The sequence below is a fragment of the Rutilus rutilus genome (assembly GCF_951802725.1).
Source record: "Rutilus rutilus genome assembly, chromosome: 12".
Taxonomy (NCBI): Eukaryota; Metazoa; Chordata; class Actinopteri; order Cypriniformes; family Leuciscidae; genus Rutilus; species Rutilus rutilus.
The window spans coordinates 19,772,356-19,799,034 of NC_140217.1; the positions used below are offsets into that span (position 1 = coordinate 19,772,356).

At 38.3% G+C, this 26,679-nt stretch overlaps 1 protein-coding gene across 1 annotated transcript; it reads left to right on the plus strand.

The window, feature by feature from the left end:
- Positions 1-5,838: 5,838 nt before the first annotated feature.
- Positions 5,839-26,499, plus strand: p4hb (prolyl 4-hydroxylase, beta polypeptide). Its single transcript, XM_084425928.1, has 11 exons — positions 5,839-6,206; positions 7,443-7,649; positions 13,775-13,908; positions 14,001-14,138; positions 17,209-17,313; positions 18,971-19,096; positions 19,183-19,383; positions 19,650-19,770; positions 20,836-21,017; positions 23,343-23,450; positions 25,190-26,499. Exons 1-11 carry the CDS (start codon positions 6,068-6,070, stop codon positions 25,253-25,255), a joined length of 1,527 nt encoding a protein of 508 aa, XP_084282054.1. The 5' UTR covers positions 5,839-6,067; the 3' UTR covers positions 25,256-26,499.
- The last annotated feature ends 180 nt before the right edge of the window (positions 26,500-26,679 follow it).

Genomic DNA, 26,679 nt, shown 5'->3' on the forward strand with positions numbered 1-26,679 from the left:
GATTGGGTCCATAACTTTAAAATGTACAGTAACAATGCAATGGCTCTTTCAAGTCAATTCAATTTAATTCATACATACATTCATTTGTATAACACTTTTCACAATACATATTTCAAAGCAGCTTTACAGAAAATGCAGATTTCTGTTACAAAACCACAGTAGGATTTTATGAGATATCAGAATGTACAGTTATAAGATAGAACAAATTAGTATTTACAAACGCATGCATTTTAAGCAAAATTAATGTGCAGTTTAAAGCAATGATAAAATGATAATTTATATATATTTATCATATAATCAGTCTTCATAAGGGGCTGGATCCAAGCTGGAGCATAATCTCTGGTTACCTTGTGAAATTTTAATTAGTAATAATAATAAAAATAAATAAATAAAAGTATTCAATATATTTATTTTTAAATACATTTAAATTATGTTATTTGCAATAATTAAAGATTGATGTATAGGCCTCATTATATTTTTTACAGTCATTTTATGTTATTATTATTTGTTATTTACCTTTCAAAATAATGTATTATTATTTTCTGAAAATAGATAGGCCTACAATATTAACAGGGTCCCTAAAAAGTGTAAATAAGAGAAAAACCACATGGTCCCTAAATTGAGCTGATGACATGTACAATTATTAAAGAATACTGTAGCCTAATTATGTGCCTTTATATTTTTACAGTCCATTTTCGCTGATATATCAGTGTTATTTGCATTTTAAAAAATATATTATTCTTTTCTTCTGAAAATAGACACAAAAGTAACACAATTCCGTTAAAAAACGCGAAAAAGAGAAAAACCGCACGGTCCCTAAGTTGAGCGTCAATAAGAAACCAGCAAACGCGGAAGTTCGCGTCATTTAAGGTGGAACGGATAGCGTCAATAAGAAGCTGCGAATAAGAAGCTGGATTCAGCCTCGTTATTTAAAATATCAATTAAACGAATTAAAGTGCATTAATATTTTAATAAACGTGTTATTTGTGTCACGTCTGTATTTGATTGGTATGTGTCACTGAATGTTTTGTAATACCAGTGCTACTTTATGTTGTTTATCTCGCAAAGTCACAAACTGCCCATTCTAGGAAAAACACGAAATAAATCTATCATGGGTCACTACGAATAACGTATTAACAGTCGCGTCCGTTACTGTAAACCTTTATTTTTGCGTGATGCTGCACAGACGCACGCCAGTAGGTGTCAGAATAAGTGAGTGTAACACTGGCCAGCGCAAGATTCTCATCTGCAAGATTCTCATCTCATTCATTGAAAAAAATAATTTATCCACCCTGAGATTTAAATGTAATATATGTGTAACACGTTCAGAAGAACATTAGTCTGCTATTTAAAAAAATGATGCAGTAAAGATGGATGGTAACTTTTTTTTTTTTTTTTACATTAGCCAAATGTTTTTCATGTATTTACACATTCACTTCACTGAGTCCAATTGCATCACATTTTAATATGTTCATTTACTTGATACTGTAGAATTGTAGAATATGTAGCTAATATTCAGAAATATGCTTGAATAAGGACTAAACACCATCACTTTAAGTATGGTAAAAGGTGTAAAGACGTGACTTCATCATTGACAGTGAGTGGTATTGGACACACACAATAACAACAAAGCTGTAAGAAATCAGACCATGACGAGGAACGTAATATTTGATCGTTTATTTTCATTACTGTCGCTACTTCCTGCCATACTCATTCACCGCTGTCCTCGGCAATGACAGCTTGGGGATTTCCGCATAAGCTCCTCCCACTTGCGGCATAAACTCCTCCTACTTGCACATTTGTGAAATCCCTCCTACTTGCGGCATAAGCTCCTCCCACTTGCGGCGTAAGCTCCTCCCACCTGCAGGTCTCCGGGCTGCAGCGATACATACATGATTCTATCAGCTGTAGGCAAGAGAAACTAATTTCTCATTTCTCCAGTAGGTGGCGGCAAATCATTGTCTGAACGACAATTAATAATTCAGTTAAACAATTAGTTCAAAACGGCTTAGTAACTTTTAAGTAACGCAGTAAGGGCTGGCGCAAAATGCGGCACATCGCAGCAGTAGGCTACTTCCAGTGGCATTTCTTGCTGCCAGGGACTTTCTCACATAGCCATATATTTTATAGATGCCTTCTAAGGCAGCTGCCGCTGCTGCGGCACATTGCACAGCGGCACCTCAAACTCGCAATTGTGTTTATTTTTTATTATTAAATTAATTTTAAATGTAATTAATCATAAAGTTAATCATTTTTATTGAAAAATTGCTTTTAAAAAAGCGTTAATTTTTATTGAGTCAGGATATTGAGATATTTTATTATTTCTTTGACAAATGATGGTGATTTAAAGTAAAAAAAAACAAAAAAAAAAACACACACAATCATGTTATAGGCTATTTACAGTTGTAAATGAAAATATTCAACCTCCACTGCAAATCAGGTTTATTGGCAAAATGTACAGACTTTCAGCAGTTCGCAATGAACAAATCAAACAAAAGTAATTGAAATAGCTCAACACAACAAATGTTTCAAGTGGTTTTCCCAAATTCAATTGAAAATGCAACTTTGAATGACTTCTGCAGTCTCAAAATTACCCTTCATGACATTTTAGTGCTTAGTAGAACACCGTTTTGCTGTTATGACCTGTTGCAAATGAGATGTATAACCAGACACCAGCTTCTGGCAGCATTTCTGAGGAATCTTAGCCTATTCCTCATGAGCAATGGCCTCCAGTTCAGTTATATTCTTGGGTTTGTGTCCTGCAACCGCCGCCTTCAAATCCCACCAGAAATGTTTTTGGGTTCAAGTCAGATGACTGTGATGGCCACTGTAGAATCTTCCAGCACTTCTTCTGCAACCAAGCCTTGGTGGAATTTGAGGTATGCTTGGGATGACTGTCCTGTTGGAAGGTCCAATGACACCCAAGCTTTAGCTTTCTCACTGATAGCATATTTTCTCCAAGGATTTCCTGATACTTCAGTGAATCCATCTTGCCTTCCACACGCTGCAGGTTTCCAGTGCCAGAGGATGCAAAGCAGCCCCAGAGCATCACTGAGCTACCACCATAAAGTGCTGTCTGTAAGAATGACAGCTAGTAATAGGTACTGCAATCCAAATTCAAAATATCAGAGATCATTGTTTCCCCCACCCCCTCCTCCTCAGACTCGACGCTCACACGGGTTGCCAGTTTGAGGACACGCGACAGAACGAGCGCAATTGAAAATGAAAGCCCAGGAGACTTACACAATTTAAGTTGATGAGTTGATTTATCCACGTTTTAATATGCTCTCGTTCAAAGAGATTTTTAGATGGATATCGAGGCTTTTTAGGCTGTGTGGATCTGCATCCAATTTGTTTGCTCGTTTCCAAGGCTGCAATATGCTGTGTTTCCTGCCAACTGGCACCCCGGGGTGTCGAAATACTATTGGGTGAACAGGCAGTGGAGATCACACAGACCAAAACAAAAACCGGCAGACAACACGGAACGTGTAAAATAATAAGTAAAATAACTGGCTGTAGAAGTGTTTTTCAGAGAAATGAGTATGTGAACTTGTTTCCTATAAATATCTGCAAACGTATTATGGTATTTTTATGCTTTAGTAGAGTAAAAAAGTTACATACAGCACCTTTAACTGTAAGCAAAGTGATCATTTCACTCTTCTTCCTCTGGACATACTGCTGATCCATAGGGCCAAACGTTTCAGTTTTGTTTCATCACTCCACAGAACAGAATCCCCAAACTTCTGTGGCTTATTTATATGATTTTGAGCACTTTTCTTGTACTTTTGGGTCAGTAGTGGTGTTTTTTTTTAACCTTCCTTCTCAAAAATCTGGTTGATAGCTCCCTTTTTCTGCCCCGTCCAGGTAGTGTACCCACAGTTCCTTTAACTTTGAACAGGCAAACTATGCTTCCAACAGTGTCTAGTGCCTTCACTATCTTTTTGTATCCTGTTCTTTGTTTGTGAAGGGTGATGATATCTTTTTGGACCATTCTTTTGACTTAGCCATAATTCTAACATGCATTCAAACATGACACTCAACAAACCTAGCCAGTCCAGATATTTCATGTGTTCTAGCCATAGACTGTAAAAATAGGTTCTAGCTCAAGCACACCTGGTGCAACTAAAGAAGCCCCTGATTAGTTGCACTGCAGAAGTCATTAAAAGTTGCATTTTCAGTTGAATTTGGGGAAACTACTTGAAACATTTGTTGTGTTGAACTATTTCAATTACTTTTGTTTGATTTGTTCATTGCAAACAGCTGAAAGTCTGTAAATTGTTCCAATAAATCAAAAAATATTTGCAATGGATGTTGAATAATTTCAATTACAACTGTATAATAAATTGTAGCCTATATTTTTGGAGTATATCAACAAGTAGCCCTCTAGATTATTGTATCCCTTGAGGGAGCCCTCACTCACAAAAAGGTTGGACACCCCTGGTCTAGAGTGTGCGGACCATGCACACATATTTACATAAGTTTATTTTTTAATAACTCCCGATATGTGCATGGAAAATTGTGTGTGCACATTTCAATGCCTTTTTGTGCTTATACATCAGGCCACTCGTGTTCTTCTTTCAGCTTCTTTGTGGGTTTTGAGGAAATTGAATGCAAGTTACAAAGAGTCTGACATTGCATTTCTGTTAAAATGCTTCTTTTTGTGTTTATTTCAGCACTTTGTGGTGTACGGCTCAACCTAAAAGTCAAACTCGCAATACTGTTAGCAGTCATGTGCGATTATGTATTGATGATCATCTACAAGATTATAAGCAGGGCTTGACATTAACTTTTTTCCAAAGTTACTAGCCACTTAGCAGTTTCACGGGCCTCAATTTTGACATCGATACCATGGGGAAAACTGCCATTTGGCGGGTTGGCAGGTGTGTCAAGCCCTGATTATAAGGTTTATAGCATGAAATAGTTTTCTAGCTAAAACCTTAAGTGCTGACATCATTTACACTAAATTTATGAAATACTAAATTATAATACTAAATTTATGAAAAGTGTATTCATGCTTTCTTATCTCAAATTGGACTGGGGAAAAGACTAATTTTATCAAGATTTTATAACGTAATAATGAGGTAAATGCTTCTGGACTTTTATTAGCCTACTACTTATGCAAACTATTTAAAACATCTTATTTTTAGTTTAGGGGACACATAATTATGTTGTACACTAACTGAACATCCTAAAAAATATAGTTGACAAATGATTCTTAGTGTATAACCACAGAAAGATTGTGGTGAAAGTGATAGTGCACCATTTCCTGTGTCAGCTCATTGTTTTATCGTGTTTGGCAATCCACAGCATGCACATCTTTAGGCTGTGTTGGTCTTATTGACCTTATATGATATTATTCTTTTCTGTTGTACATTTTTCATATTATTTTGCTTATAGGTGCATTGACTTTATTTTGTCCTACAATAAACCCATGAACCGAAAACTTTTACTAATCAGGGACTGTATTACAAAAACATTTTAATTATTTTAAGATTTGAAAAAGTTCAATTTCCTAAGTGAAATGGCCGTGGTTGGTTACTAACCAGATAGGATTCGGAGTTAGGATGTTTATGTAATACAGCCACAAACATGCAAAGAAAACATCCATATAAATTAATGCTTGGCTTATGAATATATTAATTAGGATGCTCGCGTTCCTTCCTGGAGGAAAGAAGTCAAATTAATAATTGTGATCCGAGTTAATTCGCCAGTTGACTGGTCATCACGTCTGTTTACGCAACGTGACCAACCGCTATAATAATATTCATGTGCTAAGCATTCGCCGTAGTAGGATTTGGAAATTAGTATTCAAGACGGGCAGATTCACTTCCAGGTGCTAGGAGACGCGCGGTCCACTCACAATTCAACACGAACAGCGTTCGGCCTCATAAATGCGCATGCGCAGCAGCGCCTTCCTCTCTGTTTCCTGCGCACATTGCCACGTTATTAGCGGTAGACACAAAAATCAAGCGACACTTCAGACTGTTAAAGGTGAAAGAATAGCAGACGCGTTAACCGTCTCCATCACGGTTTCATTATTAGCTGGCACGTTTGGAGGTGATCCGAGATGCTGAAGTTGTTGGTTGTGTGCGCACTGGCCGCTGTGATAACGGCTGATATCACCGAGGAGGAGGACGTGCTTGTACTGAAGAAAAGTAACTTCGAGGAGGCGCTCAAAACTTACCCAAATATCCTTGTTGAGTTTTGTAAGTAGTCGCCAGCTTTGTTTGACTTGTTATTTATTTGTTTTACGACGATCGTTTGTGCATGAGTAAAATGCTAAACGAAACACGCTATCAGTGAAATTAGTTATGTTTTATTCTTAATTTTAACGTGCAACCACAATAATTGATCTCTGTTCATGAGTCGATCTCCTTGTAGTAACATAGACGTGTGCTACTTAAATTTAACGTAAGAGTGCAATTTTGAACGCTTTCACAAAAGCGGACGCAATGTAACTGTTATTTAGACGTCATTGCCAGTCACTCAAACTCTGTTTTGACAAACAAAAGAGCAAGTTAAAGCTTTTTGCGAATAATGCATTCAATCCAAGTTAGCAGACGTGTAGTTTCAAATACATATTCAGGGCGATAACAGCCTTGGATCGGAATCTCTGAATTTCGTTTTTGTTGAAATGGTTAAACCCTGATTTGCACTTTCACTTGTTTTTGACTTTCGATTTCCTGGCCCTTATTTATGTTCCACCACTTCATGCAAATGAGACGAGGTTTGACTTGTTATGGGCAAGCATCAATTAGTTTCTAATCATAAAAGACTTCTCAAACTTGTGTGTATCCGGGCTGTTAGTTTATATGTGTCTTTACCGGGCTAAATTCATTGGCCGTTCTTAAAGTATATCCTGATGCATGGTCGTGATCGACTCTCAAATTAACCAATCACTGGTGTCCACGAGTGTTTCGTCATAATTTGAGGCGTGGTAGCGTGTAATATGGGCGGGACTTCCCAGCGCCACAGAGCTAGGTTGACGTGTACATCAGAAAAATAACTTTTCTTGCTAAATAAAAAATAAAATAAAATAAAATAAATAAAAATCTCTTGTGAACAGTGGAAAGCGTACCAGTGCAGTCTAACATTAGTTCTTTATTTGATAATATTGTGAAGGAGTTTTTGACACGTACTGATTTTCATCATAAGCATTATGAACTTTGGTCTTCTCTCACTACATGGCATGTTGTTAAAGCCATGACGTGTTGAGGGAGTGAGGGTTAAGTTTGATTTATTCAGTTATCATTTTATCTAATTTCACTGCATTTGGACACCCAACTGAAACTTCGTGCTGTTTAGTCATGAACCCGACTAACCTGTTCATTCAGACAAATTACTGCTAATGTAGTTTGTGAGTAAATGAATGCTTGATGTAAAATTCATAACATTCAGTAAATGTAAGATGTATTGAATTAACCACTTTTTGCCTATTGCAGATGCTCCATGGTGTGGGCACTGCAAGGCCCTGGTTCCTGAATATGCCAAAGCGGCTGGTATGCTGAAAGCTGAAGGCTCTGACATCAGACTAGCTAAGGTAGATGCCACGGAGGAAGCTGAGCTCGCTCAAGAGTTTGGTGTTCGTGGATATCCCACCATCAAGTTCTTTAAGGGAGGAGAGAAGGAGAACCCCAAGGAGTATTCTGGTTAGTGTAATGAGCCACACATTTTCTGTACAATATCTATGGTCCTTTTGGTAAATGACCTACCAGAATGGTTTCAGTTTTTTTTTTTTTTTTTTTTTTTTAACCTTTGTAAAAAATGTACACTACTTTTATTTGGATTTCAGATCTGTAAATAAAATAGGCTTTCAAAATCCTTAACAATATTTCTCTAAAACCAGATAAAATGATGTCAGTGAGTGTATATTTCTTTGTTTTGGTTAGAATTGCTAAAGAGTAATTTGACTATGCTATCATACATTGTAAACCATAAGTCAACTTAGACAGGTCAGATGCTTGTGTACCATGAATGTGAGTGCTAACTGCTGAGGACATGCATGTCATTCTGTACGTGGAAGCCCTGCGTTCTAGCCTGTGTATAAGGCGCCTCCCCCTTTCCGTCAACGTGCAGTTCCTCACGTTGCCTGTGGTCTGGTTGATGTGGGCTGTTCTCAAAGTCTGTGTTTATTACAGTCTTACTCCTGCAGACCAGCCTCAGAAAAAGTTCTAGGACTTTCAATTGTCAGTCTAAAAGTTTGCATACTTTTCAGATTTCTTAGGGCTAACTTTTTTTTTTCTTTTTTTCTGTCAGCTGAGCCTGAACCCCTTAGATTTAAGTACCCCCTGAGATTTTAAGTTAATATTTCAATTTAATGACACATTTGCATGATCACAGTTGGTTAATGGTCACATTATATGCTTGTAAACGGGTCAAATATATATATATTTTTTATTCACTTTTACAATTAGCTTTTTACAAGAATTAAGTTAAAATGCTAATATTTGTCTTAAATTTTTTCAACCATTAAAAACCTCTTTTGAAATGTAAAATCCTTAATCATTCAATTCTGTAAACTTTGGCCATTAAATGTTGGAAACCATGTGTATATATGTAAACTGAACTTGGCACACATTAAATTTACAAATGCATGTTAGACTGGCATGCTTGCAGAGATTGAGTTTATAAGAAGCAGCGTTTAGTTTGAACCAACGCCGGCCTTGGGTAACGTTAAGGGCTCTTACAGAGTCAACGAATCGATACGCATACGCGCCTGCAAGGCCACGCGTCGTTAAGCTTCAGCCGCCATTATGCGTAGCAAAATGTGTCGTCCCAGTTTTTGATACGCGACGCACCGTTGCATGCAATACTATGCGTTGTTGGTGGGGGCGATACTGCAAGTTGCTTGCGTCTGACGTGTAGACTATGAAAGGGAGCACGTCGCTCGCGTTGACTCTGTAGAGAGCCTAAAGCCCAATTTATACTTCTGCGTCGAACTTACGCCGTAGCTACGTCGTAGGCTGTGTAGCGCGCGTACCCTTCGGCGTACCCTGACGTGCACCTCTCCAAAAATGTAACAGGTTGTCTTAACCGCCAAACCGCGAGATTTGTTGCTTCACCGCAGTAAGAAAAAATTCCATACCGTCACAGCTAGGGCTGAACGACTTTGGAAAATAATCTAATTGCGATTTAGTTTTTACCAATATTGCGATTTAATTTGCTTTTTTTTTTTTTTTTTTTAGCTCTTTATCTTTTACAAGAACAAGCAATAAATCATTGTAAAATAGGGAAGGGAATTTTTAGGCACCTCATGAGCCGATCAATTTTTTTCTTTAAATGATCTTATTAATAAAACTTAAAATATTTAATTACATAATAAGTAGGCCTACTTATAATAATTACACATTAAAAAACTAAATTAATACAATTACATGTTAATAATTTAAAAAATTATAGCTTCAAAACATAACAAAGAGGGGGAAAAAATATTACAAGCAATAAACAAAGAGTGCTTTCAGTATTTAAGAGTAGGCTGTCTGAACGTTTTAATCTCTTTTGAAATTACAAGATGTGGTTTGTCCTGTCTGTTTAATAACTTAAGATGTAACTGACTGTCACATTAATTTTGCGTCATAAAAGCATTTTGAGATGCAAGTACATTTAACCACGTAGACGGAGTCGCTCACAGCCGCATGCTCAAACGCTTCGTAAAGCGCGCGTGGGTATTTGAAATTGAAAGCAGCTTCTGTCTGTGATTTTTCATATTTTTAATATATAAGCCAACTGCATTCCAAGACATACACTCACCTAAAGGATTATTAGGAACACCTGTTAAATTTCTCATTAATGCAATTATCTAATCAACCAATCACATGGCAGTTGCTTCAATGCACTTAGGGGTGTGGTCCTGGTCAAGACAATCTCCTGAACTCCAAACTGAATGTCAGAATGGGAAAGAAAGGTGATTTAAGCAATTTTGAGCGTGGCATGGTTGTTGGTGCCAGACGGGCCGGTCTGAGTATTTCACAATCTGCTCAGTTACTGGGATTTTCACGCACAACCATTTCTAGGGTTTACAAAGAATGGTGTGAAAAGGGAAAAACATCCCGTATGTGGCAGTCCTGTGGGCGAAAATGCCTTGTTGATGCTAGAGGTCAGAGGAGAATGGGCCGACTGATTCAAGCTGATAGAAGAGCAACTTTGACTGAAATAACCACTCGTTACTACTGAGGTATGCAGCAAAGCATTTGTGAAGCCACAACACGCACAACCTTGAGGCGGATGGGCTACAACAGCAGAAGACCCCACCGGGTACCACTCATCTCCACTACAAATAGGAAAAAGAGGCTACAATTTGCACGAGCTCACCAAAATTGGACAGTTGAAGACTGGAAAAATGTTGCCTGGTCTGATGAGTCTCGATTTCTGTTGAGACATTCAGATGGTAGAGTCAGAATTTGGCGTAAACGGAATGAGAACATGGATCCATCATGCCTTGTTACCACTGTGCAGGCTGGTGGTGGTGGTGTAATGGTGTGGGGGATGTTTTCTTGGCACACTTTAGGCCCCTTAGTACCAATTGGGCATCGTTTAAGTGCCACGGCCTACCTGAGCATTGTTTCTGACCATGTCCATCCCTTTATGACCACCATGTACCCATCCTCTGATGGCTACTTCCAGCAAGATAATGCACCATGTCACAAAGCTCGAATCATTTCAAATTGGTTTCTTGAACATGACAATGAGTTTACTGTACTAAAATGGCCCTCACAGTCACCAGATCTCAACCCAATAGAGCATCTTTGGGATGTGGTGGAACGGGAGCTTCGTGCCCTGGATGTGCATCCCACAAATCTCCATCAACTGCAAGATGCTATGCTATCCTATCAATATGGGCCAACATTTCTAAAAAATGCTTTCAGCACCTTGTTGAATCAATGCCATGTAGAATTAAGGCAGTTCTGAAGGCGAAAGGGGGTCAAACACAGTATTAGTATGGTGTTCCTAATAATCCTTTAGGTGAGTGCATAATGCCTTCGTAGAACATTTAAGTAAAATACCGGCAGACGAGACCGCGCACTACAGAAGTAACATCACGCAGATCGCGCGTATCTCATATCTTGTGCAATGAAGCCCGCGAATGTCCTTGCAATGAAGCCCGCGAATGTCCTTGTAATTCGCTTAAACTTTTCCGAACTTTATTAAAGATTAGTGTGTGTGTGTGTGTGTGTGTGTGTGTGTGTGTGTGTGTGTGTGTGTGTGTGTGTGTGTGTGTGTGTGTGTGTGTGTGTGTGTGTGTGTGTGTGTGTGTGTGTGTGTGTGTGTGTGTGTGTGTGTGTGTGTGTGTGTGTGTGTGTGTGTGTGTGTGTGTGTGTGTGTGTGTGTGTGTGTGTGTGTGTGTGTGTGTGTGTGTGTGTGTGTGTGTGTGTGTGTGTGTGTGTGTGTGTGTGTGTGTGTGTGTGTGTGTGTGTGTGTGTGTGTGTGTGAGAGGAATTAGAGGCAAGCAGAAATACGGTTGTTTATAAAGCACACGCGTCATGTTTCTGTGTTTAAAACTAAGCTCAGACATAAATCTGAAATGATCTTAATCGATACAGAATCGTTGGAGAGAATCTATAACACAATATCACATAAATTAAACATAAACTGTTGTTTCCTGTAGCCTATGCCAGGCCTATATCATGCGTAGCGTGCCAAGTTGATGCTTCATCTGCAATACAGACTGGTTTACTCTCGCTTGTCACGTGACCAGACTGTAATCGCAGCTTTGCGGTTAAAAAATCGCATTTCATCATATCGCGATATTATCGCAAATGCAATTAATCGTTCAGCCCTAGTCACAGCCCTAGAACCAAGCTGCTCTGAAAACATGGTATTACAAGCTGCACGTTAATAAAGAAAAAAAACATAAGCTCTTCACTTGGAAACAAGCAGCACAACAGAATATATGCTTTAAATTGCAGTTTGATTCATCACAATTTAGAATATACCACTATTTTAACTTTACTTTGAATAATTGTGCATTCCTATTCACTTATTTTAGTGTTACTTTTGATTTAGTTCATTATCTTTTTATCAACTCAAGTCCCCTGCAGTTCCCTCACAAACCCCTAGGTGTTTGCGTACACTTTGGGGAAATTCTGCCTTTTGGGATTGCAGAATTATCTGAAACTGTCTGGAACAAAATAATTTCTGAAGTTTTGTCTGTCGCTATATCTGTAGCCTTGATGGAAGGACTCCGTCTGGGTTTCTGTAACGCATGATCTCAAGATCTCAGACATAATCAAATTCTGAACCACAGTGTAATTGCTGACGTGTTGCTGTAACCTGTGGCACTCATTATTGGTATAACAAGAGCAATATTAAGACTACCTTTGAAACTGTGTGTGTGATGTGTCATTTGGATTGACATGTTAGTCCTGCCCTGTGGCAATAAATGGATGAGGATATGTGGAAGGAGTACTTGAGTTAGATTTAATCTTTGTTTCCCAGAGATTGCCAGGAACTGATCAAATGTATGACTTAAAGTCCCCCTGTGTTGAAAATTAAGTTTTTAATGTTTGTCTATGTGGTATTTTTAATATGCTTAAAGACAAACCATGTGCAAATTCATAAGTCAACACCATTGCAGAGTATTTTTCTCTTTAAAACTGTCCATGAAACTTAATGAAATGTTTAATGAAATTAGAAAATATGTAAGAGATCGTTAATTTAGTTGTATAGCCTGCCTACATGTTTTTATATCCACATATTTTGTTCTAATGTCACAAGTAATAATCTCAGGGTTTACTGGATTTTACACGATTCTTTTTGTAGTGTGGTATTGGTGATGTACTAAAATAAACCTTTCTTCTCACTGTTGATTCCTGATGGTTAAGAGGACAATTACTTGAGTCACCCCCTGTTGTTTCACAGAATAGTGCAACGGCGAGCGCATCGAGTATAAATGCCTCGTCCGTTTGGGGAGGTGCATGCGCAGTCTGCGGAGACTTGCGCTGCGGAGCCAGGTGAAAGTATAAACAAGGCTTTATCTTGCCCTGTCTCTTCCCCTCCTAAAGCTGACTTTGACAGAGACTTCATTTTCGTCTGTGGCAGTGAAGAAAGTAAACGGGGTTAACTGATGTTTTATGAAGAAAAGTTACTGAAGTAGACAGGAAAGCTAAGCAACTGTTTATTAAATTCATTCACAATATGTTAACATTTGTTAGTAATCTTATGCCTTATATGATGAAACTGCTACGTTAACATTTCTTGTCCCCTCACATTGACTGTTACTAATTATTACAACTTGAGCCATGTAAATTACAGGTCTGTTTTCAATTCAAAATGGTGAAATTAGACTAGTTTATTTGCCAGATTTTTGTTGGTCATTTAACATTTCGATCCTAAAACAGCTGTTAAATATGAAATGTTTAGTTTAGCTACTTGCATCTTATCTCGCACTTTGGCAACTAACTGAAGCGTTGTGCTGTGCTGGAAATCACACTCAGCAGCTTCTGTGAACATTAAACCTGCCTACTTTGTCACCACTTGTCAGTGTCAAAATATTTGAGATGACCAATCAAATCAGACCACCGATGCAGCTCAGATAAGATCTTGGTGCTGTGCAATATCCTTGTGGAAATAAAGTGGAGTTAATACTATATTAGGCAAATATTTCACAACCTTTATTATATGCGCCTCAGAAAAATGCAGAGGTCTGGACCTCGGTGACCTAATAGATGGCTATGGCCATGTGCAAAGGCGTTTTAATATAAATGTATTTCTGCTTTAAGTGTTTGCTTGGTGCCACCAGGATCTTTTGTCTCACTATGTCATGCTCTGTCTGCAGCTGGTCGACAGGCTGATGACATTGTCAACTGGCTGAAAAAACGAACTGGCCCTGCAGCCACTACGTTGAGTGATGTGATGCAGACAGAGTCTCTTATTGCTGATAATGAGGTTGCAGTAATTGGGTTCTTTAAGGTAAAATGTATTCTTTTCTTTAGCTAATTTAGCTAATTTGGAGTTTTTTTTAACTTATTAAATTTATTACTGTTAATTGTTTTTCTCTGCAGGATGTGGAATCAGAAGATGCCAAGGCCTTCGTTAAAACCGCAGAGTCTGTGGATGACATACCCTTTGGCATCACCTCTGATGATGCAGTCTTTTCAAAGTTTGAAGTTGCCAAGGATGGTGTTGTGCTCTTTAAGAAGGTACACTGTCCACTTTATAATGCTCTTCTGACTAAACTCTTGACTCCTTGATATTTGCTTATTGCTTGCTTTTAAAGAGGCCATATTATACCCTTTTATAACATCTTGATTTTGTTTTTGGGTCTACTAGAGGATTCATGCTTGAATGTTCAAATACGTTTTTCACACATTTTATCTTGTTGCTGCACATCTTTTCCCAGTTTGTCAGTAACTCACTGGGCTGCATTTCCCAAAAGCATCGTAAGCCTAAGTTGATCGTAGAGTAATTGCTCTACGATCAACATAGGCTAACAATGCTTTTGGGAAACGCAGCCCTGTTCTTTGGCCTGTTGCACAAAGCTGGTTTCAGTTACTACCCAGGTAAGTTCGAGATTAGTTTGAGCAAGCTCTGGTTTTTCGGGCTCAAGAAGGTGGATTGGTTTTTTGTGGTGTTCATTGCCATGGTAACTTGCGCTACACAGCTAACCTGCTCCGAAGCAAGTTTTATTCTGGGTAAGAGATCGCAAACCAAAACTGGACCAATCAGCTGTGAGCAAAGTGGCATGTATCAGATGCAATAAAGCCACGCCCCTGTATCTCGCTCTAAATTTGAGCATAATGGAAAAACTTTAGACAAAATTGCTCATCTTTTGCTGCTAATTTAAATTTGTATTATGTGAATTATAACTAATATGCATTAAGTTTTTTTATATATATTGACAAGTAATATTAAACTTTGCTTTTAAATTCATATGAATATAATACATGCATTTTATATATATAATGCTTTTAAACAGTGTATTCATTTGAGCTCTTTGTGAACCTATAATTATTAGGCCCATTTCTTTGATTCACATCATGCATTGATATAGTCAGATGTTTTCTTTCAGCTACCTTCTCAAACTTTGCTGCAGCAGCAGTTTTTATTCCTGCCTTGTAAATGCTTTTAATTATCTTAATCTTTAGAAGTGAAATTAATTGTGCCGTCTCTCTCGCGAGAAGTGAATCATACTGATGTTCTCTGCACTTTCAGGTGCACATGCTTCAGAGTTAATCGCAAACTCTGGATCAAACCTGAGTTGACAGAACGTTTATACCGAGCTTTGTGAGACGTCTGAACCTGATTAAAACCAGGTTGGATTTATCTGGATTTGTCAACTCTAAACCTACTCTGAAACTCAGTTTAAGCTAGCTTCGTGCAACAGGCCACTGGTCTGTATGAAGCCCCTCCTTCTGAAAATCTCAATGTTCTCTGACTGATCCACTAGATCAGTGTTGTAATTGGTGAACCGAAAGTGTCACTCACCTTACCATAACACAACTCAACCAGGCCTTGTCCCCTTGTTTGTGGAAGCCTTCGTTGGGAATTATTTAAACGAGTAATATTGTGATGAGTTTTTTTCTGGGAAAGGACATGTAAGGCCTTTAAAAGAAGTTCAGATACTGCTTACTGATACAGAGAATAACTCTTTGGAGTGGACTGTGCTTTGTAACTTTGCAGACTCTTGAATGGGTAGTAGCAGGCCTAAACGTCCAGTTATTGGAGGCCCTGGATCATGAAAGGAGGCCTGGAAAATGATCATGATTTCAACTCAGGGGCCCGTGATGAAGGTTCTTTAACTGACCCAAGGATTGTTTATTGTGGCCCTGGGTCGTAGTGTTTTAAATGGTACAGTAAATAGTTTAATACAAGGGATCAGAACAATCACATGCTTTCAAACCTTTAGAAAAAAAACTCACAAGGGGGTGATATAATATAATAATATAATTAATATACACTTCACCCATTGCTTACAATACTTGAGCACCAAATGAGTGAATTCACTTTCAAATGTGCCCATTTTGCCACCTGTTATTTCTGCTTGGGTCAAACAAAAACTCTCTGGTTTTGTCCATCCATTGCTACGCTACAGTAGTTTGTCTGATTTAAAAAAATAAAAATAATTTTCAGTGTTTTTTCATTCAGAAAATGATGTGCTTTAACTCTGAATGGGACACCCTGCTTCTGAGGTAGATCAGCTCCACACAGATGAAATCTTGTGGCAATTCAAGCATATTTCTCTCCGATCAGATCACGACCAAAACCAATACTACTTGATGCGTGTTGTTGAACCTCAGAGTACTGCTGATTAAATATCCCCTGATTAAGGATTGGCCTTACGTCACCCTACCTCACTCTCTACTCTTATCGTCCACAGAAATCCATAGGGTTTCCATGGTCATAAAGTTTTCGAATTGTGACGTGGAAATTTCTGTAATTTTCCCTGTAGTTATGCTTGGCTCTAAACCAGAACTCTATACCTAGAGGGCCACAGTCTTGCATGGGTTAGTTGCAACCCTGCTCCAACACGCATACCTGCGTGCATTTAATTAGGGTTGAAGCTAAACTCTGCAGGGCTGTGGCCCTCCAGGAACTGAGTTTTGAACCCCTGCTCTAAATAGTTTTGTCAAGGCAAGCCTTAATGATCTGTGGGTGGTTAGCAAATTGAGTCTTCAATTAATTGTTAAAAGCAGTGAAAAGAATTGGTCTGCATGATCCATTAGTGAATTTGAAAGATTTTAAAAGTCCTTATCTGGTCTTGGAAATCCATTGTTTTAAAATGTGTGGCAATCCTGAATACAAATAAAACCGAATTTTCACAAAGACTAAATCACTGTACTTTACAGAAACTAGCTATAATGATTCATTCTCAGTAGGATGGATGGATGGATGGATGGATGGATGGGCTCTAAATCTATAATCAGGAATGGGCTAAACTTCTCCTTGACCCCTGTCCCTAAAGCGGCTTTGAGATTCTGTCTCTTAGCACCCAAACACACTCTGAAATTCATTGTCCTTACTGCCTCATTCCAAAATGCAGCTGCTCGCTTTATGCATGCTATTAATGCCCACTGCATGTGTCTCAACTAGAATATCCTCTGCCCTGCAACCAACAACTGTTACGGTCACGTTTCTATGCTGATTGATTCATAGTTCCCTACTCAACACTCAGTTACAGTGAATAATGCTCACCAGGTTTGTGTTGCTGTGTACACAGAGAATTGCAGTGTAAATAAGACTTGATTTAACAATCTTTCTTTCCCTCCCAAGTTTGATGAGGGTCGGAATACTTTTGATGGAGAGATCAGCAAAGAAAATCTGCTGCCCTTCATCAAGGCCAACCAGCTTCCCCTGGTCATTGAGTTCACGGAGCAGGTACACTTTTGACATTTTTATCCACATTTCTGTCTGTTGCTCCATATTGACATTTAGAGTTTGAACTGTTGTATACAGGACCCAGGTTGCCATATTTGTATTTTCACTGAGATGTGAAATTGAATGGGCCTCATTTATGAAACGAACGTACAACAGAAAACTGGGCATGCGGCCATTTCTACGCAAAACTTGACATTTATCAATATGGACATGAGTGGTGGCTACGATCAAATAACACGTCTCGTGTACGCAAGTTTTTGAATTGGCGTGAATTTGCGTGCAGCATAATAAATCTGGTGGAACTGTAATGAGTGTGTTCTTCATTTTAGATTATTTTCCTGAAGCTCATCAATTGGTCCTTAACCGTTAAATGACTAGTTTGTCAAATTAAAATTATAGATGGTGTCTGTGTGTGACCCATTTAAAAAATGCCACAAATGTTATTTCCCCTCAGGGTTTTAGCCTTACATGCACAAATAGAAGCGTAAACAACAGAACATGAGGATTCACACATGGTCACATTACGTACCTGCAGAATAAAAACATAATAAATTGAACTATATAAAAGGGATAAAATAAATAGGACTACATAAAATATATTTCACTTAATTTATTAACAGATTAACAAAAGAAAAAAACTGCGACTAGTATAAGCAGGCTCATTTGTGACACTCTAATGCATTGTATTTGTTTTCTTTATCTTTACTTTATTAAAACCAACTGATCATGCAGGCGCCTCGAGCGCACAGTTCCGCGCACACAAAATATCAAATATATTCTACTGTCGCTAACTTGACATTTCAGCCATTCATCATCAAACTAAAATGCAGTCAACCAAACATAAGTTACACTGCTCAATTTAAATGGTCTGCTGTAAAATCAGCATGCCCAGCCAATCATATTTTTGCACATATGAAGGATGTTGTTCTATATGGATACTGGAACACGTGTGAAGTAAAAAGCCTTATTTACATAAGTTTAGCAACCAAAAGTTAGATGGCAAATTTGGAAACATATTTGGGTTCTTGCTGAATGAGAGGTGAGCCCATTAGCCTAAACTGTTTGTGTAATGTAGAATGTTAAAATTAGGTGACTGCCACTATAGCCTAATGTGTGTTGTTTTATAGTTTAATATATAATTTATAGCTACTTATTTTTCATTCTTCTGTGTTGAATACTGTTAAATTAAGGATTTGTTGTGGAGTGAAGGGAAAATAGCCTAGTTTAGGGTTTATAATGTTTGTAAATGTTTCGTTTTATTTACCGGTATTTAATATACATATAAATTAATATAATTGTTTGCAATTACGAGGTTAACGGGTGTTTTTTTTGAGTAAGATCAATTTCTCTTTCATGAGATGCTTCCTCTTTTTGACCGGGTTACATTTCACCATGTCGTCAAACTCTAGGGGCGAGGCTTCTAAATGGTGAATTTTTAGGGGCGTGATATTCAAATGACACTTGTTTTCAATGATTTATCAACGTACGATTATTCGTATGATGGGATTTGCAGCATACGAATGTTTCATAAATCACATGTGAACCCTGTCGTAAGATGATTTCTGCGCTCGGATGTGTTAGGGTTAGGGATGTGTTTAAAGATTGGAGGTTGTGGGTGGGGGAAATTAATTCTAAGATTCTTATTCTTTCATTGCAGACTGCCCCAAAAATCTTTGGAGGTGAAATCAAATCCCACATCCTAATGTTTGTACCTAAAACAGCCAAAGACTTCCAGGACAAGATGGACCAATTTAAGAAAGCAGCAGAGGGCTTCAAAGGCAAAGTGGGAGCCCCTTTATTTTAAGGTTTTTTTATATATATATTTTTTTTAACTACATTTGGATTTAACCTAATTTGCTTTCCCTGCAGATTCTCTTCATCTTTATTGACAGTGATGTGGATGATAACCAGCGAATTCTGGAGTTCTTTGGTCTTAAGAAGGAAGAGTGCCCAGCAATCCGCCTCATCACCCTTGAGGAAGAGATGACCAAATACAGACCAGAATCCTCAGAAATCACAGCAGAGAACATAATCACCTTCTGCACAGCCTTCACAGAGGGGAAACTAAAGGTGGTGGAGAACATTGCTTGGGTTTAAGGTTTTAATGGCTACATTTAGTAGTAACTTTTAATAAATGGGCTTCTGTATCAAATTTTGACGTTTAATAATGTTTAGAAAATGTGTTCTGTCTCTCTGGAATGATTTTAATGTTGTTTCTTTTTCTTTTTCTGTAGCCTCATCTGATGAGTCAGGACATTCCTGAAGACTGGGATAAGAACCCTGTCAAGGTCTTGGTTGGCAAAAACTTTGAAGAGGTTGCCTTCAACCCTGTGTAGCCTCATCTGATGAGTCAGGACATTCCTGAAGACTGGGATAAGAACCCTGTCAAGGTCTTGGTTGGCAAAAACTTTGAAGAGGTTGCCTTCAACCCTGCCAAGAATGTCTTTATAGAGTTTTGTAAGTATTATTATTATTATTATTATTATTATTATTATTATTATTATTATTATTATTATTATTTTTTTTTTATTATTTTTTTTTTTTCAATATAAACATTTGCTTGGATGCAAGTTCTCTAGCCTTGAATGTTGCTGGTCCTTGAGTTTCATGTCTGACCAGTTGTTTTGAGTGATCACTTTTCATGGCAAATTGCCTGTTTTATTTTAAGGCGGCATCTCTTGATTGCCGCTCTCAAAGCCTGGCATCATAAATTAAAGATTCCTGTCCAGCATACTGCTAATCCTGGCATCGGTACTCACAGGATGCTTACATAATCTCTTAAACATGCAATAACGGGAAATGCTGAGATCATTTTGGCTCCAGAGTTATTTAAAGCAACTTGCTTCCCAAACTTGGCCCTTTTTTTTCTGTGACTGACTTTCTAACAAATTTGTCTCTGGGTAATGCACAGAGGGTGTTCTTTGTGTCATTTGAGGGCGGGCATTAGGAGTGCTGGTCAATTGAGCATGTGAAAAGTTTGGATTTCCATCTATGCCCAATGTTTAAACAGTGGGTAGGATTTCAGCATGCGTCCAGCTGTCAGTAACCAGTGCCTGATGCACAACTGCTTTTCTTCCACAACTTTACTCCTATTCTGTTTTGTATTCCTCTGCACCCTGAAACGGTTGTAGGTCCTGTACATTCCTTTTTCTATACCCTGTACTCTCTGCAAGTCTGCCAAATTTCATGATGGGTCATATCATTATCACAAATATCAAGTACTTTTATCTGCGTAGTTAGTCATTGTTGCCAGTGGGGTTTTGTATAGTCGAGCCATGTATGTCCAAGAATGCACGACACAGTGTGTAATCACATTTTTGGAGAATTATATCCGTGTAACAAATCGCTTCTGTCTTGCTCTCGGATTTGTTGTACTTGCTCTGCATTTGTAGTCCAATTAAAATGATAGTTTACCCAAAATTAAGGTCTGTCTCTGTCATTTACTCACCTTTATGCCTTATCAAACCTGTTTAAATTACTTTTCTTTATTCCCTTTGCTTTTTTTTTTTTTTTTCTATCTAGATGCCCCATGGTGTGGTCACTGTAAGCAGCTGGCCCCCATCTGGGATCAATTAGGTGAGAAATTCAAAGACAACGCAAACATCGTTGTGGCCAAGATGGACTCCACAGCCAATGAGATTGAATCTGTCAAAGTGCATAGCTTCCCCACGCTAAAGTTCTTCCCTGCTGGCGATGACCGTACGGTAAGGCCATGCAAGAGATTGTCTTAGAGATATATATATATATATATATATATATATATATATATATATATATATATATATATATATATATATATATATATATATATATATATATATAAAGCAGACTTATTTTATAGAAGACTTATTTTAAAAACATTAAAAATCTTACCGATCCCAAACCTTTAAACAGCAGTGTATATACACAATTTTTTTGGTATGTGTATGTACAGTATCTCACGAAAGTGAGTACACCCCTCACATTTCAGCGAACATTTTAGAATATCTTCTCAAGGGACAATACTATAGAAATTAAACTATTAGAGTAGTCAATGTGCTGCTTGTATAGCAGTATATATTTACTGTGCTCTGAAAATAACTCAACATACAGCCATTATTGTCAAAATAGATGGCAACAAAAGTGAGTACACCCTGAGTGATAATAGCTGTACATTTAACCATGCAAAGCCATGTCCTATTCATCATCTTAATGTTTTTGTCTGCTTGACAGGACCATACAAATTTGCATATCTTGTATTAGAGCAGTTGAAATTTGTGCTTTGAGTACAATTCTTTCATACTGACCACTGGATGTTCAACATGGCACCTCATGGCAAAGAACTCTAATGATTTGAGAATTAGAATTGTTGCTCTCCACAAAGTTGACCTAGGCTATAAGAAGATTGGTAACACCCTGAGTTACAGTACAGGCCAGGATCATACAGAGGTTTTCCAAGATGGGTTCCACTTGGAACAGGCCTTGCAAGGGTCATTCAAAGAAGTTGAGTCCTCGTGCTGTGCTTCAGGTTCAGAAGCTGGCTTCAAAAAACAGATGCATGAGTGCTGCCAGCATTGCTTTAGAGGTTGCAGAAGCGGAAGGTCAGCTTGTCAGTGCTCAGACCATACGCCGCACACTGCAACAAGTCGGTTTGCATGGCCGTCGTCCCAGAAGGAAGCCTCTTCTGAAGCTGGCTCACAAGAAAGCCTGCAAACAGTTTGCTGAAAGCAACTAACCATTCAGAAATGTCCTGTTGCATTCTACATGTCACTTCTTCTTGAGTCTCTCCATTGTCTGAATCCGGTTTGAACATAAAAGGCTAAAAGTTTCTGAAATTTTCAGTGCATATCTGTGTGAGTGCAAGCTCTTGAAGCTCTGCCCTCTGTGCCACGAGCAGCAGCTCATTTGCATTTAAAGGAACAGACACAAATCTGTGCATTTTTGCTCACCCTCAAAAAGTGACAATTTTAACATGCTATATAAAAATAACTGTGGGGTATTTTGCGCTAAAACTTCACATGCACACTCTGGGGACATCAAAGACTTATTTTACATCTTGTGAAAAGGGCATTATACCACCCCTTTAATGGTCTGCCATGACACTTTAAGCTTGACATTGATTAGTTGCTGATCATTCATGGCCTATAGAGGGTGCAACAGGATAAGAAACCTTTGTCCACTTTATGCTCTGTTTCTGTTAAAATGACAGATAAATGCTTAGAGCGCTCCATAAGATATGTTTGCTTATACCATCTGTATGCTCAAAATTGATCGTGTGAATGCACGTTTTACACAGCTTATTGTACAGGAAAGTTAATCGCGTTCTAAACTAGACAGTCGTTCGCATATCACATGATCCCGCGCACACAGAATCATTCAGTAGCGCAGAAATGTATTATAAACTATTCTGTGATTTTTATCAATAAAATAGCTTAGAAACTGAAAAGTTCTAGCATATTTATTAGTAACTAAAACCCAGAGCTTCACTATTAGTAGAGAGATGCTGCCAGGTGCAAATTCACATGCAAGCGCTCTTACACTAATGCATTCATATAAATGTAATCTTTCCTGTGCTACTTTATCTATATCTGATTTAGAACGAGCAGAAATCTGGGAAATATAATGACCCAAAGACAAAAAAAACTGCTAAAAATAAGCTGTTATGTAGGAGCACTGTCATATGCTATAGCTGTGCACAGTGCAACCCTTTTGCGCAAAGCAAAACATCGGGCTCGAGTCTCAGCCCGAGGGTTACTTAAGTTACTGCTAAAATGAATCTTTGCTAGAGCCCAGTTTTGCAAGTTTACCCAACTATGACCAACACCATAAACAAGTTACTGAGATGTCTTGGGACAGTTTTCTGACTTCCTTGCAAAATCCACCCTTTGTTTTACTTTTAAAGGGTGGGTGATGATAAAAATAATAGGCTGTTAATGTTTCTGATAATAATACAAATAATAATACAAATAATACAAATAATAATCTATTATTGAATGCTTTTTTTGATTTTGAAATGTTTGTCACTTATGTCTTTTTCTTTCTTTCTGTAGGTAATTGACTACAATGGTGAGAGAACACTAGATGGATTCACAAAGTTTTTGGAGAGTGGAGGAAAAGAAGGTGGAGCACCAGCTGGAGATGAGGATGAAGAATCAGATGTATGTAACTTTATTGCAATTAAATTTGTTTTTCAGTCATTTGGTTTAACTTTGTTGAATTTGTTAATTTGCTAAATTTGTCATTAGCATTGTCAATATAAATAGTCAATGTTTCACCAATAGTTGGCATAATATTGGTTGTAAGCTTGAAGAGTTTGCTTGTGGAGCTGCAGTTGTTTGCTGTCTGTCTCATGGGCATTCCTGGCTCTGATCCTCCTCTGCAGGGGGTAAAAGACCCTGCTGCAAATCTATTAGACAGGCAATTGTCAAGAGCCTGAGGTCCCGTTTACAACTGGTATTAAGAAGCATTTTCGTCAATCCGATCACAAGTGTACGTACGCTAAATACAGCTGTAGACCTGGTCTAAAATCTTTTGAGCTCGTCCACATTCTACCACTTCCAGAGGTAGTAAAAAAAAAAAACTATTTTGACCGGATGCATTTGTGTGTAGGCTCTCATGTGGTCGAATGCATTAGAAATAGGCTTGCTGCGGTAGTCTGTTCGCTTGTACACTATTACTTTACTTGCCCACCATGGCACAGCCCCCTCTTTTTCTTTTTTTTTTTTTTGTGGAAATAAAAACCATTTAGTTCAGTTGGACAACGGATGCTAAAATTATTAACTGAAAGGTTCTGCTCTGCTCCGCTCCATGCAGCATCAGTGTCATTGACAAATGTCATCTTGTAAAATGTGCGGTCAGTACCGCTGCTCCCTATACATGGAGTACCCGTGGTCGCAAATTTGACTGATTCAAGTGAGTGCACATTGAAAAGCAATTTCAATACCCCGCATATAGATAGCAGCTCTCTGGTTTCCTCAAGTTATAGGCCTATAGACATAAGCGCATAACCGTGTGTGCGCTCGTTTCGTCCATTAGATTGAAAGATCTGAAAGCCCATGCATTTACCCACATATAGACTCCTCCCCTTGAAGAAATCAGGACAGAGATGGTCTGAAGTGGATAAGAAACAGATTAAAATACCAGGTATAAACGGGTGTTTCTCCCTGGTCTACTTGTGATCCGATCGACCAAAACTCATCTTGATACCAGGTGTAAACAGGCCCTGGGTTATGCAGAGTTCATTTAAAGTGGCCCTTCATCAACCTTTTGATGGTTTGGGCGTCATTCAATTATAAACTTCCACCTTATTTCCTTTCGCGCTGACTTCAGTGATGTCCAGATCAGTCCTCAGTCCCAGAGTCTTTGAGATGAATGTTATCAGAGTTTAGGCACCATCTAGGATCATAGAAATCCATTCCAGACTCCCTGCTTCCTCTTTGGGGAAGTCTAATTGTTGAACATTATCATTGCCACTAATTCCCAACACAACTGTTATAGCTGTTTACCTTCTAGTCCCACCCATGATTCCCCCTCCCCCAACCACTTATTACCACAACTGACAGGACTAAGTCAGTCAACGATAGCTAATCCACACGTTCCAGCTATGAGGAAAGGGCTTTGCAACCAAACACTGGTGACAACAGATCTCAGCCCCGTGAACGTATCGTGCACTTGTTTTTGTTTTTTTTCTGCAGGGATTACTGGCATGTTTGTGGCAGGGCATATTAGTTTTGATAAATTGAATTCATGCTAGTACAAATGGCCTTCTGGTAGAGATGGTCATAATTTGCTGTAAAAACATTTGTTTTGGTGGGCAATAATAATAGTAGTTTCGATTGCACTAAAACAGTCTTGTTTTTACATGGATTCTAAAAAGAATATATTGTGCTTTCCACAGGATCTTGATCTGGATGATGCAGAGGAGGATGATTCTGATGTGGAAGAGGGACACGATGAGTTATAAGAGTCAGGAGGAAAAGGCGAGACAAAACCCTTCACCACCACCTCCACTTTAAACCTCCCTGTCTGTGAACACTAAAGCTTTTCCTAACTAATCGTACAGCCACTGGGCGTTACAGGGTCTTTTGTCAGCCTGTACTGTCATTACCACCCCGGCCAACCGTCTGCAGCCCAGAGAAGTGCCTCTCTGCCCACAACAACTATCTCTTTGAAGTGTTGTGTTTTTTTTTTTTTTTTTTTTTTTTTTACAGGGATTTCTGGCATTAAACTATTTCGTTTTTAGGTTCAATTGTAATGGTAATCTGTTAAACTTTATCTGTCCCCTAACTCAATTTATGATCCTGGGACTATGATTTTAAGATTTTGCAGCTTAATACTGGTAATACTCTACCCATGAAGGAGGGGGAGGCTAGTTATTCTGCCTCAATTGTTATCTGAATGAAAAGACATTTCAGGGCAGAGGGGCTGTATGTTGATGTTCATAGGGTGGAAATAAAATTGTTATAATGGGCTGCTACTACAGTGCATGCAGAACTTAGCTGAGAACAAACTAAGATACCTTCCCTGTTCCTTTACTGTCAAACCACATTGTCATTTTCTATTTTTTTTCTAAATCTTTAACAACTGCTACTGAATTATTTTTAAAGATGTAAAAGTGGAGAACTAGTTTTATTTAATTTTATATTTCGATGATTTTCTTTTTTATAACCTTGCATACTGAAGGGCCCAGAAACAGCACTTTTGTTGTTTTTATACCTGGGGCAGAGTTGGCCCTCTCAGCTTTCTGGTCATCTGGGAGGATAATTTGAAACCTTTTTTTGCACTTCATTGAGTGCCATCAGAGATTCCATATCAGTTACTGAAATGGCAAAGATTTGTCATCTTGTAAGGACAACTCATCTCCCATACCCTTCCTGCTTTCCATCCTTAGTGGAAGATTCCTTCCAATCATTGCCGGTTGGCAACATCTGAGTGGTCAGTGTGATGGGGAGGAGAAAGTGCTTGTAACCAGCTTAATCAGTCTTTTCACCTATGTCAGGGTTCAGGGTTATGAGTGTGTGATTTGGTTAACCCTCATGTTCTGTCTTTATTTTTCTAGGAGGGGTGACATTTGAAGAAAGGGATGGTTTGGGAATTATATTGGGAGGAATTTGGGTTTTGAAACCTGTTTGAGAACAAGCATTCCATTGCATTTAAATTGACTAAAGTAAACTGGTGGCCAAATAAACAACAAAATGGTGAAACCTATTGGGTTGTGTTTATTTCTTGCATTTTGTTTTAACATGACTGATTCAGTCAGTTGGCATAATCTAAAATGAAGATTAAAGGCTGTGAAGATAGAAGTTTACCTACAAATAAAAGCTATTTATTCAGTCCCTGCTGTTCTAAACCTGTATGGTGCTTTTTCCATGGGACGTGAAAATAATT

Bases quoted from the DNA above. Each gene is read 5' to 3' on its own strand.
- p4hb (XM_084425928.1), top strand. From the start codon at position 6,068: ATGCTGAAGTTGTTGGTTGTGTGCGCACTGGCCGCTGTGATAACGGCT. The intron at 7,650-13,774 runs GTTAGTGTAATG...CTCTGTCTGCAG, and splicing joins GAACCCCAAGGAGTATTCTG to CTGGTCGACAGGCTGATGAC. The intron at 19,771-20,835 runs GTAAGTATTATT...TTTTCTATCTAG, and splicing joins GAATGTCTTTATAGAGTTTT to ATGCCCCATGGTGTGGTCAC.